This window comes from Rousettus aegyptiacus, unplaced genomic scaffold, assembly GCF_014176215.1.
Source record: "Rousettus aegyptiacus isolate mRouAeg1 unplaced genomic scaffold, mRouAeg1.p scaffold_m13_p_2, whole genome shotgun sequence".
Taxonomy (NCBI): domain Eukaryota; kingdom Metazoa; phylum Chordata; class Mammalia; order Chiroptera; family Pteropodidae; genus Rousettus; species Rousettus aegyptiacus.
Genome location: NW_023416295.1, coordinates 16072091 through 16088556, shown reverse-complemented (window position 1 = coordinate 16088556; position 16466 = coordinate 16072091). Strand labels below are relative to the sequence as shown.

At 44.0% G+C, this 16466-nt stretch overlaps 1 protein-coding gene across 3 annotated transcripts in view; it reads left to right on the top strand.

The window, feature by feature from the left end:
• Positions 1-1803: 1803 nt before the first annotated feature.
• SMARCAL1 (SWI/SNF related, matrix associated, actin dependent regulator of chromatin, subfamily a like 1) overlaps positions 1804-16466 on the top strand; it is a 51014-nt gene continuing 36351 nt past the window's right edge. Inside the window, exons 1-7 of one of the 3 annotated variants that reach the window (XM_016156700.2) lie at positions 1804-1992; positions 3114-3148; positions 3542-4409; positions 5170-5220; positions 7327-7533; positions 9848-9898; positions 12847-13033. In XM_016156700.2, coding sequence (XP_016012186.2) covers positions 3599-4409; positions 5170-5220; positions 7327-7533; positions 9848-9898; positions 12847-13033 — 1307 coding nt within the window. In that variant the 5' untranslated portion in view covers positions 1804-1992; positions 3114-3148; positions 3542-3598. The other 2 variants (XM_016156701.2, XM_036235842.1) reach the window with 2 other exon arrangements.

Sequence of the window (16466 nt, the reverse complement as noted above, 5' to 3'; positions counted from 1 at the left end):
ATTGAGTTATCTATGATTAGTTTATTTTTTAAATGGAATTTTTATTTAAATTTCCCATTCTTAGAAATTTAGACCTAGAAAGGTAATCACATCTTCTAATCCAATTCCTTACCTACCAAATTGGGATTTTTGGGATAAGATCCATAAATCTATAGGAATTCTAGGATTCAAGGTCCACTCGTCCACATGCCCTCTTAGCATATATCAAAGGGCGATATATCTTTTTACAGGTGAGACGACTGAGCACAACCAAGCGAAGTGACTGTTATATAAATTGGTGGCAGGTGTGGGTGAAGTGCATCGCACTAAGCTTTCTTAGCAAATTAACTGACTCTGTGGGAGCCAAGAAGGGCAGGGAAAGGTGTTCATTCATTTCTGTTCACATATATAGTAGGAAGTGGGTGCCAGGTTCAGAAAAATGACTTAGAAGGATTTACCTCAAATAATAGCAACACCCCTCTCCCATCTGTTCTGAGATTTCACTTCTCTCATATTATCTTGCTTTGATCCTCACTGCAACAAGATTTAGCAAAATGGTATTGTTTTCTAACTTTACAGATGAGAAAATAGAGGCACAGTTACTGTGTTTATGTGGCCAATAAAAGGGATATGAATGCTTTTTAATACTAAATATCACTTAAGTCTGGTTAAGACAGGCCAATGTCTTTGTCATTTAAAAAATCTGATTTACTCTTTCAAAAGTCACACAAGTTCTACATGATTATTATAAGAAAATTCAGAGAATTCAGAATAATGTAGATTAAAAGCAGGTGAGTGGATCTCATCTTACTCCTGGTTCTGAAGAGTTTGGTTGTTTTTGAATTTCCTTCCCAAGCCCTTCCTTATGACTTTATATGCATTTATAGGTGCATGTAATTTTTCGATGTATCAAACTATGCACATTGTAGTGCGTTTTCTTCTCAACAATATGTCTTGGCCATTTTCCAAAATCCGTAAGTAGAGATTTATCTGTTTTTAAATGATCCACGTTTGGAAATAGCATAGCATCATTCATGTCTACACTGAGGATAGGGGAATATTACATTTATCACCAGTGTGTAAAGCGGAGTTGACTGTGGAAGGGAAAGGGTGCTAGAGCTCAGAAATGGGGTAAAGTGACTCCGATAGTGTCATCTTACTAATTTTCCCTCAAGAGCAGAGGCTTCAGATTAAGAATCCCAAATGGTCTAATAAGGCCTCGAAAGGGTTTTGGAATAGCTCTCTCTGTTTTCTGATCTGTAAATTGCGATACAAATACTGTGTGTTCCTATGAGGTTATAATAATGATTAAAGGAGGTAATTCACATTAAATGTCAGCACAATGCCTGATGATGATAATGATGACGAAAGCGACGACAATGCTAATTCTCTTTTGGTTTGAAGATGAGAGAGTGGGTGGGCCTTAAACTACAATGTTATCAATATCAAAAATGAACGCCCTAGGGGATAATTTTTATTGAGAGCCCCCAAATCAGTTTGGCCGTCTGGGATACCCTCTGGAGTTAACTCTAACAGCCCTCTGGAGACCGCTCTAACAGCGATACTCGGTTTGAAAACCTCAAAGTCCCAGGCTTTTAAGATCCTGTGTTTGGCTTAACCTTTGAGGGAATCGAGGACTACAATTCCCAGGGTGCGCCACTCCAACCCCGCCTCGCCCACGACGTTGAGTCTCTCCCGATTCCCGCTAGGCTTCTGCTCCAAACTACAAACCCCAGAAGGCCCTGCAGCACCGCTCCGGACACCACTCCCACTTTTTGAGGGGGTAGCCCTGGCCGCGTTGCTCGCTGGGAAATGTAGTTCCTCGGTGACCAACCGGTCTTCCCTTTCAGGCCCCGGCGCTGCGATAATGGGGGCAAACGGGCAGGGCATGATTGTCCGCTCCTAACTGTCCATCCGGAAGCGTAATCTGGCCCGGGAGTCCTCTGGAGACGCGCCTGGGTTCCCGGTCGGCCGTGAATGTGGTTCGCAATTTAGGCCTCACGGGATGAGAAGGTAGACTGGGAGGAAGGCGGAGGTGGACGAGACCAAATGCCAGCCTTGAGCAGGGAGCAGGCCAAGGAGAGGGATGAATCCAGGTGGAAATTATAGGGGTGGAAGTGGGGCGTGGCTCTTTCTTACTGCCGGGCCAGAGTGAAGCGCGTCCCCCAAAGAGGATCAGAACAGAGGTTCTAGCAACCAGAAGAAGTGGAGTGTCCATATGGTGCGGTGGCTTTACGGTTTGGGGCTAATTAGTGGGACTTCATCCCATGGCCTTGCCACCCCTGGCTCATGGAGGCAGATGGCGCCCTAGGCTTCGGAGAATTCGAGTTGCTGGAGAGCCCTGGTTGGAAAGCGTGATACCCTGGGAGCCTGAGGGCTTCAGCTGTGCCCCAGGAACAAAGCCTTTCTTAACCCCCTCTTAACTCCTGGTGATTGGGGAATAGATGTTTGGAGTTCTAGCCGAAGGGAATCCCAGCAGGAAGGAAACCTTTGACTCCTCAGGTTCCTCTCAGAGGCCTAAATAGTGCTCCTGGAGTGCCCCCTGTGTCATTGTTATATGCACTACATGCCATTGAGTGGGAACTATTTAGTCCTAACCAAGTCCTAGAAATGAGTGTCCAGCTCCCTGATTCTAGAATATTGCAGAAGCGGCTCAGCTCATAGAAGAATGACCTGAGTAAATGAATTGAAAAAAAATAATCAGGGCACAAAACAATGTATGTAATAATCCTATTTTGTAATACATACATATGTCTCCCAAATATGTGGCATGTGTCTATGGATAGTGATAGAAAAGAAATGAGAACTATACTGGACTCTATGAACAGTGATTATTGATGGATGGTGAAATTGCAGATTAATTTTACTCTTTTCTTTACATCTTTATGTAACATCTAAATTTGTACAGTGGGCATGTATTATATTACTCTTTTTTTTTTTTTTTTCTTGCTTTTCCAAAAGAATCACTGGGTTGCCCTGTGGTGGTGCATTTTGGAAGGCAGGCTCTAAGACCAACTACTCTATGGCTTGCATCCGGCCACCTGCAGATTCATTTGCCAGGAGTGATAAGATTGAATTTGAGGGGTGAATTTAGTGCGCAGTCTGTGAGGCTAATGTTTTTTCCTTTCTTCCAGGATGGAAAGAGTGTGTTAGCAAGTGTTACACCATGGTATGTGAATGTTTTGGTCTTTGTCAATCTAAACCATTATTTTTTCTAGTTTGAAATGTTCTCATTATCTGATGGATTTAGGTTCCACTGCATAACTTCCTTGGATCTGATAACTCATGTTGGCTGGGCGATGAGAGGGAGAAAAATATTGAAGCTGAAATTCCTCTTCAGCTTTGGATTTGATCTTGCTTTTTGCTCTTTGTCAGGGTCAAAGAACGTGTGTGTGTGTGTGTGTGTGTGTGTGTGTGTGTGTGTTTAATTATAAAAGAAATTTAATATATCCTTTGAGGGTTCTCTTTGTGCATTTCCTGCAACAAAAGCTTTTAAAATCAAGGTAGGAACATGGCAAATAAATAAATTTCATGTTATTTTACTCTTTTTTTCCTTCCTCAGCTTTTGCCATATTCTAATTAAAGATTGACGTTCCTGCATAAGTATTTCCCTGTAAAAATGTCGTTGCCTCTCACTGAGGAGCAGAGGAAGAAGATTGAAGAGAATCGGCAAAAGGCTCTGGCTCGTAGAGCTGAAAAATTAGCAGAACAGCACCAGCGTGCAGGCTTGAGCTCCTCCATTGCTGCCCACCCATCCCAGTCCAAGCACAACCCTTCCCCAAATCTCCCCAAGGATCCTTCTCAGCCAGTGAGCCATAGTGTCAGTTTTGAGCAACAAAATCCTAGTAGTTCATCTGATAGTGACCAAAGACCTCATAATCCCCACAGTTTTCATCTTAGCACTCCAGATCAGGCAAAGGGGACATGGAAGTGGCAAGAAGTGATGACCACAGCCTACCCTCAGCACAGCCCACCAAGTCAAAAGGCTCTCACTGGGATCTCCCCTCCCTTGGCACAAAGTCCTCCAGAGGTTTCCAGTGAGTGGCTTTTGGGTTCTGGGTTAGGTCAAGGTCATCCTCAGGCTTCACATGGGACCAAATTGACACCCTTTGCTAACACAACTCATGGACTTTTGGCCAAAGCAGAGAGTTTCCAGGATACACCAACTACCTCTGGACAGACTCCCAAGGATCCTAAATTGGAGGCCACATCAACCTTGGGGCAGAACGTTTCCAATGTCTTCTATGGCTCAGGGAGTGTGACGCCCAGGACAGAGGAAAAACTCCAACAGAAATCGCAGGCTTCACTCCCTAAAGCAGTAAGCTCACAGGAGGGAAAATGCATAAGGAATGGAGACCGTTTCCAGGTGAAGATTGGGTACAATGCAGAGCTCATTGCTGTGTTTAAGCGTCTGCCCAGCAGAAATTTCGGTAATGAGTCTTTATTCAGTCTAGTTCTTCAGATGTTTTATTTTTCTATTTCTAGAGTCTCTTTTAATCTAGCAGTTTCTCATAAATATGAAGAGGGTACATTGGCACATTCTGTCTATCCAGTTGTTAAATTTTTTGTCTATTTTTGCTTGTGTTTCCTTTTGTCATAGACGTTCCTTCAACCAGCTGCCAGAATTGGGGGCTGCCAAATGGCCATATGGAGAATGGATGACTGTTTACTGGCAGGCCAGCTCCTCTGCCAGATGCTTTATATGCATTGTGGCACTTAAGCCTAAAAACAATTTTTTGATAAAAGTAGATGTTTCCATTTTAAAGGTGATGGAAACTGGCTCTGCAAGGTGAAGTGATACACTCAGGTTGGTTTGTCTGAAGGGCAGAGCTGGGATGTGGCTTGCTCTGCCAGGCCTCGGTGTATACCTTTCTCATGTCAGAGCTTTGCCAGACAACATTGGGTCTCAGAGAACTTGGATTCTTGTCCTCCCTCTGCCCTCAGCCCTCTTAAGTGAGGCCAATAGCATCCTAGGGCCCGACTCGAATTTCACAATGGTATAAAAAGCATCGTCCTTATTTATATTTACTGTTTGTCCTCTGCAAGCAGTTTGTAAATCAGTGTTTTGAACTTAGCATTCATTCATTCACTCATTCATTAAACAAGCTTTTATTGAATGTTCAGGTACAAATCATAACAGCAATCATCAGCCTCGTTGTGGACAGACCAAGTACTTCTGTTTTATTTCAGATCCTGACACCAAGACGTGGAACTTCAGCATGACTGACTACAGTGCCCTAAGTAAGTGGTGTGTCATCACCCCGCACCCAGGAAATACTGCTACTGAAAGTTCCTCCGGAGTAGTAGATGTGGTCTAGCTTGTGGGCACCATCCCGAAGCTTTTCTTTCTTCTCACTAAGGCTGACCTGGTGAGGCAGCTCCTTGGGTGAGAGTCACTGGTAATATTGATAAAAGTTGGCCCTTAATGGAGCCCGCTACATTCCAGGCTGTTCTAAGTCCCTTATATATGCTAAATCTTTTATCCTTTGAACCGGCATTTACAGATGGGAAAACGGAGGCCCAGAGAGGATATGTAACTACCATAGGGTCACACAGCCAATAAGTTGTGCAACTGGGATTCAAACCCAGACGGTCTGACTTCAGACTGCATGTTCCCATTGGACTGCTTGTTCCCGCCATGACAGGTGGCTGGCCATGTCAGCTCCTGCTTCCAGGAAGGTTGACAATTCAGCCAACAACCCAAATCCTCATAATAGTCTCTATGCAGCTAAACTTTGAACAATCTTGCAATGATTGTGGATTTGTACATTTATCCTAGTTTGTAAATTTTCAGATAGGTTCTCAATTGTTATGTCTTCTTAGTAGATTATACTCTTCATCAATACAGTATGAAAAGATGGCCTCTGTCCGTCTTTCTGTAATTTTTCATGTATGTCTCAGAATTTTGCTTTTTTAGCCCTAATAAACACTTATCGTAGAACATATGGAAAGTATATCAATGTGCAAAGAAGAAAAACAATCCCCCATGATGTCCCCACTCAGTTAATTACTATTAACATTTTGTTCTTTCTAGCCTTTTTCCTATGCACTAAAATATACACATTTTTACATATGTAATGTAATTTTTATCACGCCTCTTTCACTGAGTGTTCCAGCATAGCATTTTTATTTTAATGGCGAATGTTAACAGTCAACTCTGAATGACGAAAATGCAGGTGTCCATTATTGGACCCCTTTGACCTCCAAAAAAATGATTTCCTATTGTTGAACTTAATACCGTTTTTTCTTTTATATGTTTTTGTCTTTTCCAGAATTTCTTCCAGAAAACAATGGCTATATGACATTTCACTGTATGATTGTGTTATACATTGCTTAAATCATTTTCTTTTTGTCTTTTTTATTCAATTACAGTTGACATTTAATACTACTTTCTATTACTTTCAGGTTCTTTATGTCTATTTCAATTTGCTCCCAGGTTTTTTAGTATTAAAGTTGTAAGAAACACCTTTATCCATAAATTTTTATATTTTCAGTTGTTAATTGGGAGAGATTCTTAGAAATTGGATCATTATGATCAGTTTTTATGGCGCTTGCTGTATGTTACCACATTGTATTCCAAAAGGTATTATTATCAACTAGCAATAGCTACCTATTTTTTTAATCTTGTGAATTTGATAAGTTAAAAAAATGGCTTATTATTTCCGATTATTTAAAGTTGCACATTTCTTCAAATGTTTGTCATTCCTTTCCCTCGTTCGAATTGGTTATGCCTCTACTTTTGTGGTCTTGGTATGTTTTTAAAAGTATGAGCTCTGTTTATCTTTCTTGCAAATATCTTTATTCAGTAGTTTTGCCTTTCAGTTTGTGGTTTTTGACAGTTTGGTTTTATGTAGTCTAATCTTTTAATCTCTAAAATATATCAATGATATATAAAATAAGTTTCAAAACTGCTCCTGTGGCCCAACAGTCCCTTTTCTCTTTCCTTTGTTCTCTGAGCAGAGAAGTGACCTGGAAATAGGGTTTAGGGGGTTATTTCTGGTGTGTTGACTTCAGTGGCTTCTACGACACAGCAATAGAACTTATCTAATAAATTTACTCATTCTAGCGGGATCCTTCTTCTCCCTATTAATTTCTGAGTTCTCAGTGTTTTAATTTGACATTTTAAGGAACAGAAGAGTTATGTTCCATAAATACTGAAATCCTCAAGGCCCCAGGTAAAGCACATTTGCGAACCTTCGCAATCCAGCGGTGCCTTTTCTCACCTACCTGCCAAATGCAATTTCTCTTGACCCTGTCCCTGCCTCCCTCCTTTGCCTGCCTGAGCATCCCAGGGCATGTGAAAGTCATGCACCTTGTCACATCTGTGGTTCGCCTCTTCTTTGGCAGTGAAAGCAGCCCAGCACCTCTCCACGGTCACCCTGCAGCCTTTGGAAGAGGCCAGTGGTGTGGCACAGACCAGCCTTCCTTCAGCTCCCTCCCTTGCCTTTGTCAAAGGGCAGTGCGTGCTCATCTCCCGGGCCCGCTTCGAAGCAGACATCGGCTATTCAGAAGTGTTGGTGGCACTGTTTAAACAGATGGATTCCAGAAATTACGGCAAGTAATTGGCCTCTCCCTGAGTCCCAGGATGCATAGTGTTCTGTGATCTCAGAGTAGGGTGTTTTTCTCTCCCAGTATTCAGAAATGAGTTTCGTGGTAGAGCTTTCCTGATCTGCTCCACTTATTGTAGAAAGGTGATGCCTAAATGGTTCCAGATAGAGAACACAAAGTGGGGCCTGTTTTATCCTTAAAGACCTCTCAGAGAAGACCCCACAATTTTCCTTAGTTACCCAGTGCCTTCTTTGTAGAAGTAGATAAATTCCTGCTTCAGCCATTAAACCTGCCTGTTTATATCTTGTCCTTAGCCGAGCTTGAAAAACAGATGGTTACTATAAAAATAAATGCCTTTCTGTAGACCAAGATAGCGGTTCTCAAACTTGAACATGCATTAGAACCACCTGGTGGGCTTGGTAAAACACAGATTGCTGGGCCCTGCCCCCAGGGTAAATACTGAGGCCTGCTTCCCACCCAGAGATACCAAAATAATTGGTTTAAAGTGGGCCTGAGCATTGGTATTTTCTTAAATCTCTGGGTAAGTCTTATAATCAGCCAGGATCGACAACCATTGGCCAAAGCTGAGCCACTTGCTTTATTTTTTGTGAGGTTTTTCAGAAGCTGTCCTGTGAGAATGAGGGGCAGAAGTCAGCTCTAGTATTCTGAGCTCCAGTCTTTCATTCTTAGCTTGGGCCACATTGTTTTGCAGAACAGTGTGGCTTTAATGGATTCATATTCCCATTCTCGAAATGGTTTTAGCCTTTTCCTAGGCAAGTAGAAAGTAAACCCTTAACACCTCTTGTCTTTGAAACATCACATTCAGCCAACTTCATGGAAGATGCCTGTGTAGAATTACTTGCTCAGTGAGCTTTCATCAGGGCTTGGGGCTCCTTCAGGAGGAAGGTGATACTGGCTGTTACATTTTTACCCTTTAGATGGATACAGTTTTAACTGGTGAGGGCAGGCTGGTGAGCAGGGTTTAGATGAGATGCGTTGGGCTAAGCTGGAGTCAGGGAATGAGCTGCTCACGCAAGGGCCAGGATTCTTTGCCTCTCCTGCCCCCGTTAAGATTGTCAGCTTTAGCTTGGGGTGGCCCTCAGCAGGCAAGTACAGGTGACCAGTGTCTTCTGAAAAGTATGACCTTTGACATAGTCTGCTATTTTGGGAATGTAAATAGCTGAAACACTGACACCCAGTCCTGCCAACACCCAGACATCCAAAACCATAACTGGGTCTTTTGCCGTAGCTCCTTTTCACAGGCTTCACCCTTTGCTGCTCAGACACTGTCAGGATCACGCTGTTGTCAGGAAGAGCCTCCCACTCTTCTCCCACAGCGAGGGGAACCTGTCAGCTTTTGGGCTTTCCGTCAGGTTACACCTAAGCTACCTTGTTTTTTTCCTGACTCTGACTCACCATGTCCATGATGCTTTTCCTCTGACCACCTGCTTTCTCGGTGGCCATACAGACAAGAATTAACTGTTGCCATTGAGAAAGCATTTATCAAGTTGAAGCTTTCTTGATTTTCTCAGGTAGATTGATAGGGTAACCTTTCTTAAGTAATTAGCCAAAGTTGGTTAATGAGATGCTCATCCTTCTTAGTAAATATTGTGTGTAGTTTATGCCACATAGGACTAATCAGCAGATGGCATAATAATAATAATAATAATAATAATTTATGATTGCTTTTTTTGAGTGCTCATTGTTTGCTGGGCACACTTTCATGAGCATTTTTCATTTAAATTTTATATAATTCTCACAAGAACTCTGTGAGGCAGAGGCGGTAGTATCCTCATTTTTCAGAGGTGAGAACTGAGGCACAGAGAAGTCATGTGAGTTGGTCAAGGTCACAGATCAGGAGATGGCAAAGCTGGGATTTTAACGTAGGCTTTGTGACCATTCCACCCACATGCAGCTTGTTTCATGTGTATAAAAGGGATCAAAAAATAGTGCCCAGCTTCGAGCACAGTGAGGAACAGAGGAGAAGGTGCATGTGAATCTCACCACCATGCTTGGCTTGGAGTAAGCACTGAATAAGTGTAAGCTACAGATATTATCCCCTGTCTTGGAAATTCAGGGCATTTCTGACTGCTGGGCCATCCCCAGTCACGTATCCCCGGAGCATTTTGTCACCACCCTTACAACCCGGTGTCATCGCTGTGTCTGCTTGACTTTCCTCCCTGACTTCTGTGACATCTTGTGGGTGGGTACTCTCACTTTCCGTATCCCCAGTGCCAGGCACAAACCAGGGCATGAGGGAGCGACAATCGAGGAGAAGGGCAGCGTGTCACATTTGCTTATTTGTTGCTTCTCATTGCAGATGTCAAGACCAGGAAGTGGAACTTTCTCTTGGAAGAGCACAATAAACTAAGTGAGAGTCCCACCTTGCTTGTCTTATATCATGCTATTGTTAAGCTTTAATTATCTGCCTTTAATTTAACATATTTTAAAAGACTCTCCCCCCTCTGCCTCGGTAACATCACATGCTGTGTACAGGACAAGTAAAGAGGGCGATGTTTCTCAGGTAGCTGCATCCCTGTCTGCTGAGATGGTGGCTTTACAGCAGCCCAGGTGAACGCAGGGCCTCTTCTTCCATCAGGCTGTAAAATCTCATTGAGGCAGTGAAATCTCCCGCCATCATAAAAGTTTTAGCAGTGAGGGAATGTAGATGTTAGGGATCAGAGGGGATCTAGGGTTACTTAGCTAGGAAGCCACTTTAGAGTCGAAGAACAGCCTCTCCCTTTACTTCTAGAACCAGATGACCAACCAGAGGCAGATGCTAGGCCAGGGCACATAAGTGACTTGAGGCCTTTTTCCCACAGTGCAGTTGGCATAAAGCCTTTTGTTTTCCCCGTCACAGTCCGGAAGGGTTCTGCGTCCCCCTCAACGATCTTGTTAGCCGCTACTTGAAAACATTGACATCTGTGCGGCGTGGCTCAGTTGTGGTCTGCCAAAGAGCTGTTTTACAGAAACGACTTCTAGATGACTCGCGCAGTCAGACAGCACATTCCCGTCAGCTCCCGGCACGGGGCAAGGACAGCAGCCACAGTCATTGCCAGCGGATGGGGGCTCCCTCAGAAACACAGCCGCTGACCGACGAGCAGCGTAGGATTTTAGAGGCAGCAGTTTGTAGGAAACAGAGTGGAGGTTGGTTTTTCCCTCTTGAGTGGTGAAAGAACACAATGCTTACAAAGCACCGCATTTCACATCGGCTGGATCATCAGCCACGTCTTAGCTTTCATCGGGTATTTGAGTTCTGAAGATCGCCAGGATTAAAATGAAAATGGTTTCCGAAAGCACATAGAGTGCTCAGTGTCCTGTAGTGTGCAGAATCAGCATGCTCAGGTTTAATTTGGCAGCATAAAATGGATTTCTGCATCAGAATGGACAGTCTCTTTTGTATTAACGCCTTCAACCTTACCCAATTTCTTATCCTGGTAATTCTGCTCTTACAGACTGTTTCCAGAAATAACTGGCACATATATTTAGTGAAGGACAGAAATGGATTTAAATGTATTGCAAATATAAAGCAATTTAAAGTAGCAGTGGATGGCACAGCCCTCCATATTCACATCAGTATTTGCAGTGATAGCCAATTGATGGTTGTGGCAAAAGATTTTTGTAATACCTTGTGAAGATATGAAGAAAAAAATACCCTATGGAATAAAGAACTAACAACCTTAGAATTTCAAATAATATTGGACAGAAATGAAATATATCCAGTTTCTCTCTACTAGATTCCCTGAGGACAAATAGCCCCTCCATGAGTTACCATAACTCTCCCAGGGTGCCCCTGAAAGGGTAAGGGACAAAGAGCAACTGAGGATGTGTAAACAATGGCCATGCTTCTAATTTGATTTTTTAAAGGACAACATTAAAAGGGGAGGACATCTAGAAAACTAGAACCCACCGACGGCAGGCTATGATGAGTAGTTTAATGATAATTTACCACCAGCAATCTCTAGGTCTATCATCTTTTCTCTAACTTTGTAATTTTTTAACTAGCCTTCCCTTGCCCCTTCCCTGCCCCCAAATCGTATCTCTCGTTTTATCGTCTGTTTGTCTATTGAATAAGTTTTTTTTCCTCTTAATTTTAAAATCACATGAGGCTAAATTCTTTCAAAGAGCAAAATCAGTGAAATTAATTTGCTTTTATTTCCATGTAGATATCAAATAATATATTTTTCCCACTTGGGTTAATGGCTTCAGACTAGAAGAAGGGAATTCCCCATCTATTATATGGAGGTCTGCAGCCAGCACCCTTGGAAGGAAAGTAAAGAGCCCCTACATATAAGCTTTAATGGGAAGACTCGGAGTCATGGTCACTTTCAGTAATAGTGTAGACTCTGAGTTTATCAGGGGTTGGTAAACATTTTGTAAAAGGCCGGATAGTAAATATTGTAGGCTTTGTGGGCTATGCAGTCTTTGTCCCAACTACACAACTTCACCATTATAGCATGAAAGTAGCCACAGATAATCCATAAACAAATGGGCACAACTGTGTTCCAGTAAAACTATTTACAAAAACAGGCAATAGGCCTATTTGGCCCCCATGCTTTCGCTTGCTAACACCTGCTTAGAGGATAGGTAGGGAGCCAGCAGGCCACCTACAGACTAATGGATTTTCTAGCTGCTTCACTACTGAGATCACTGCTATAAAACTCGCCTTTCTCAAGGAGAGATCATTATTCTCTTCCGAAAAGGGTCACAAGTGTGCAGGACCAGGTGCATTCTGAGCTGGTAGCCTTCACATGGACTCTGCCCTTTGTTGTTTGTAAATTACACAACTGTCCCAATCATCTTTCTCAGAAACACCTAATGGCTTCTCTGTACAGAGCACGGGTGCTTCCTTGCCTGTTGATATCAGGTGACTTAGAGTTCTCTGATTTCTCAAACATCGAAACCAAATAAAACCTAAAAATAGTGGAAACAGGACAAGATTTAAGTCTTGCTATTTCTGGGTTGATTTATTTAAGAATGTGGGTTCGTATTTATTCGAATGGGGATACCGAGATAATTTAAAAATTACTCTAGGTTAAAGAAAGATTGGTCACAAAAATACTTTACAGTTCTTTCCGATGTTTGTGTAATATAGAAATTCCGTTTTGCATTGATGACTGTCCTCTTATTTACAGAAGTTAAGTAATAGAGAGGGAAAATAGTTCTCCCAAGGCATCTGTCCCTGATTTTCTTTCCAGTTACTTTTCTGGCTTGCAGCAGAATTTCAGCCATTGAACTTTGTATTTCGAAGCCCCTTCTCTTTTACCAGATCTCTTGGACAGAACCCTGTAATTCATATGCCTCTGTTCTTCTTTCTAGTTGAAAGGGTACGCTGCCTTCCACAAGTTCAGCTGAATCCTTTGCCCAAGACACTCACCCTGGCTTTCGCTTCTCAGCTGGAGAAGACGTCTCTCTGTCCCACAGCAGACATCCCTGAGGCAGACCTCTCCAGAGTGGACCCCAAGCTCGTGTCTAGCCTGCTGCCCTTTCAGAGAGCTGGAGTCAAGTAGGTTCTTGATCTTCCCCTTGCTCTCTCTTGCTCAGAGTTCATCACTCACCACCAGTGGTGTTCCGATGCTCTTTCTTTAATGAATGCTCATCTTTCTCTAGAAGGATCTAGGCATTAAACAGCTGGATGTATTGTTACCAAAGCCTGACTGTAACCATTGATTCTAAATTACATTCATTAATCAGGACCCTTGCAGGTTTGCAGAAACCGAGCTCAAGCTGGTTTAAGAAAAGAGATTTCTCAGTGCATGTACTAAAAAACCCAGGGTCTCTAAAGATCTTATCAGGACTCTGTCCCTCTCAGCTCTGTTTCTTAATTTTCTTTGTTCTCAGCCATACGCTGCTGCTCAAGTGTGGCAGTGGGGGATACTAAGGACTTCCGGGTCACATCCACCAGCTCAGCAACCCAGCGGAAGCGCCTCTTTCCTGTGGGTCCGACACCGAAATGTGTGAAATCTGGTGCCGACACTGGAACCAGTCAGTCACAGTGTCCAGGGGGCTTGGAAGTCTTGTTGGTGAGGCCAGGCGATGAGCCCACCCCTGGAGCAAGAGTAGGAGGTGGTAGTTTTCTAAAAGAAAGTCAGGCTGCTCTTATTATAGAAAGAAAAAGGATTAGCCCATGTACTGCTGGTTTGTCGTTTTTTCCAGAGTTTCTCAGGAGAAACAAAATGACAGGTTTGAACTTGCCTTCTAGTGAAAATATGGGAGGTCGAGTGGAGGAAAGAGGTCTTGGTCGTCCTTCCTGAAATAATGAAATTGGGATCCGTTACTTGGTGGTGTGGCGAGGAAGGGCCCTGGTCAAGGAAAGTAACTAAATTGTCAGTGGAACTGGGAAATGAAGACAGCCTGCCTCCATGCGGCCCGCCATGGCATTTGGGTTAAAGTTTGGCTTCCGTTTCGGACAGGATTTTGTCCTATGTGTGGTTTGGGCACAGTCACACCATACTGCGCTCCCATGGTCCCAGCTCTGCCCACTCCCTGTTCTTCCTTTCCTTCCAGCTTCTCTCTCTCTTAGGCCTCATTCTTCTAGAGCTCAGGGCGGTGTTTTCCTTTGCTCTTTCTTCCTCTGGCTCCTTCATCAATGCTGAGAGAGGTTGCCCACCCCGCCTTCAGTGTCAGGCTCTTCCTGTTTCTGGTGGAGATCCACGAGCCCAAGTGGTGCATGCAGGCCTTGCCAGTTAATCCTGTCACTGCCGAGGGCCTTTGTGTGCGAGGCACCCACGGCCAGTGTCCACAGAACCGTGTGGCCGGCAGTTGCCACCATTTTCGCTATGGCTCTGAAAATGCTAATGGTACTTACAGCTTCTTCAGCGCTTTCTAATTAAATCCAGATTTTTACCTTCCTTCTCTGAAGAGGAAGGGTTTGATGTTGAGGGAAGAGGGCTATCAATTCTACGCTTTTTCTGTTTCGTTTTTGTATGTAGGAACTATCATTGAAAACTCCGTTAAATTTATGGAGCAAAATCCTTTTAGATATATATCAGATTCCTCTAATGACTAAATAAATGGTCTCTCTCAAGAGACAAGTGAGTTGAGGCTCAGAAAGACAGCCAGCCGTCTGCGTAAAGTCACTTAGCTCTTAAAAGTAGAACTGGGGCTTAAATCCATGTTTTCTGGTGGCGAATGCATTGTTTTCTGTTATGCCAAAATACCCTGAGGAGGGTGGCATTCAGCTGTGGGACTGTTTCTCTGCTATCGAGTGTACTTTGTTCACATTTTTGGCCATTTTGTTCCTCAGTTGGGCCACCTCAAAGCAGGGAAAAAGGAGAGACCGTGAAATTGAAGTGTCCGTTTGCCTTGAGAATGACTCAGATGGGCTAAACCATATTGCAAATGGTTGTGCTGAGGAGGCCAAAACAAAAGGCCCTGTGTGGGTTTTGCTTGGGTGCTCCTTGTCTGTCCTGGCCACCAATTTTGTAAATCAGAAAGTGAGGTAAGAAAATAAATTTTTTCACATTTGCCCTCCCTCTGTCTGTCTGTGTTGTGGGTCGATCCTGGAAATCAGAAGATGTAACCCAAGCAGGTGTGCCAGGAGTGGGCTGGGCCTGCTCAGAGAGGTGAGGGGCATGGCGCTGGGCTCCCTTCTTTTTCGCTGAAGGAATATGGTGGCCATAGTCTGGGGGGTTGCAGGAGGGATGGGGTGTTGTTGCTGCTGGGAGGACCGAGAAGTGCCATGCCCAGGCACGCCTGCCTCAGGCCACCCACAGATCTGCTGCTCTGTTTTCCAACTTTGTCAAATACTGGCCTTTGAAAGCTAGAAACGCTATTTCCAGGCAATTCAGAAAGGCCATTTGCAGCCTAAAATTCTTGGCAGCCTTACCAGCCGCTGATTAGAAGAGGTTACATTCTCTGTCTTTACTGTGTGAGAAGGAATAAAAAAGAGCCAGTCGCTTGGCTTACCAGGTTTCTGAGCAAATGATCAGTTTTTCAGAAATTCAGGTGAACGAGGACTGCTGTTTGGAGCAGGAGACTGGACATCTGGCACTCAGGATCCTTTTAGCTTTTCATTGAGTCATCGGGTGACTCGAGCAAGTCGTTCTTACTCTTTGTGCCTTGATTATTTTTCTCTCGTTTGTGGAATTACAGCCATAAGAGGAACATTTCCCTGGCATTACACGGTGGCGTCAAGCACTGTTTTAGGTGCCTTACCTAGCAACTTTATTAATTCTCACAGCAATCTGTCGTGGATCTTGTTATTTCCACCTACAGCCGCAGCACAAGGGGTTTAGAGAACTTGCGCAAAGGCGTACAGCTTCTAAGTGGTGGAGCGGGGATTCCAACTCCGGCCAGGCCGGGTCCAAAAGAGTAGAATGCGCCCTTATTCACCAAGTATTAGCGAGTCGTCGCACTGGCTGGAGGGCTTTGGGACCCTGGTGCTCCCTCTTAGGTGAAATCCTGTTCCACCTTCTCCTCTGGCCATCCTCCTCCTCCTCTTCAGCATTTTCTGTCTTTGCTGGCTCCTTGCCTTTGCCCTTAAGCACACAACGCCCATTCCGATCTTCAGAAAACCATGTTTTGACCATCATGTCTTTTTTCTTTCCTCCCCTTCGGGGCAGATCTCTCACCTGAACAAGTGCACCCCTCCCGGCCCCTCATTAGAGACCGTTTCCCACTGTCCACCTTTCATAGCCCACTGGGCCTCACCTGCATCGGGCTGAGGGTGACGCCTCTTATTGCCAGTTTCCCGCCTTGGCTTCCGTGACTTAACCGTCATATAGAACTCCTTCCTACCTTTTGACCTCCATTTCACCGTTTCCCTATTTTGACTCTTCTTAAAATTGCTATTATTCTGCCCCCTCACTGGCTCCTGCTCTTCCCTCTTTGGGGAGCAGGTCTCTTCCTGTGAGCAGGGCCCACACGGGCTGGCATGGTGGCCCGCACCCCTAGCCATGTGTATCGCTTTACACGGTGGCATGGTGGCAGGTTCGCTC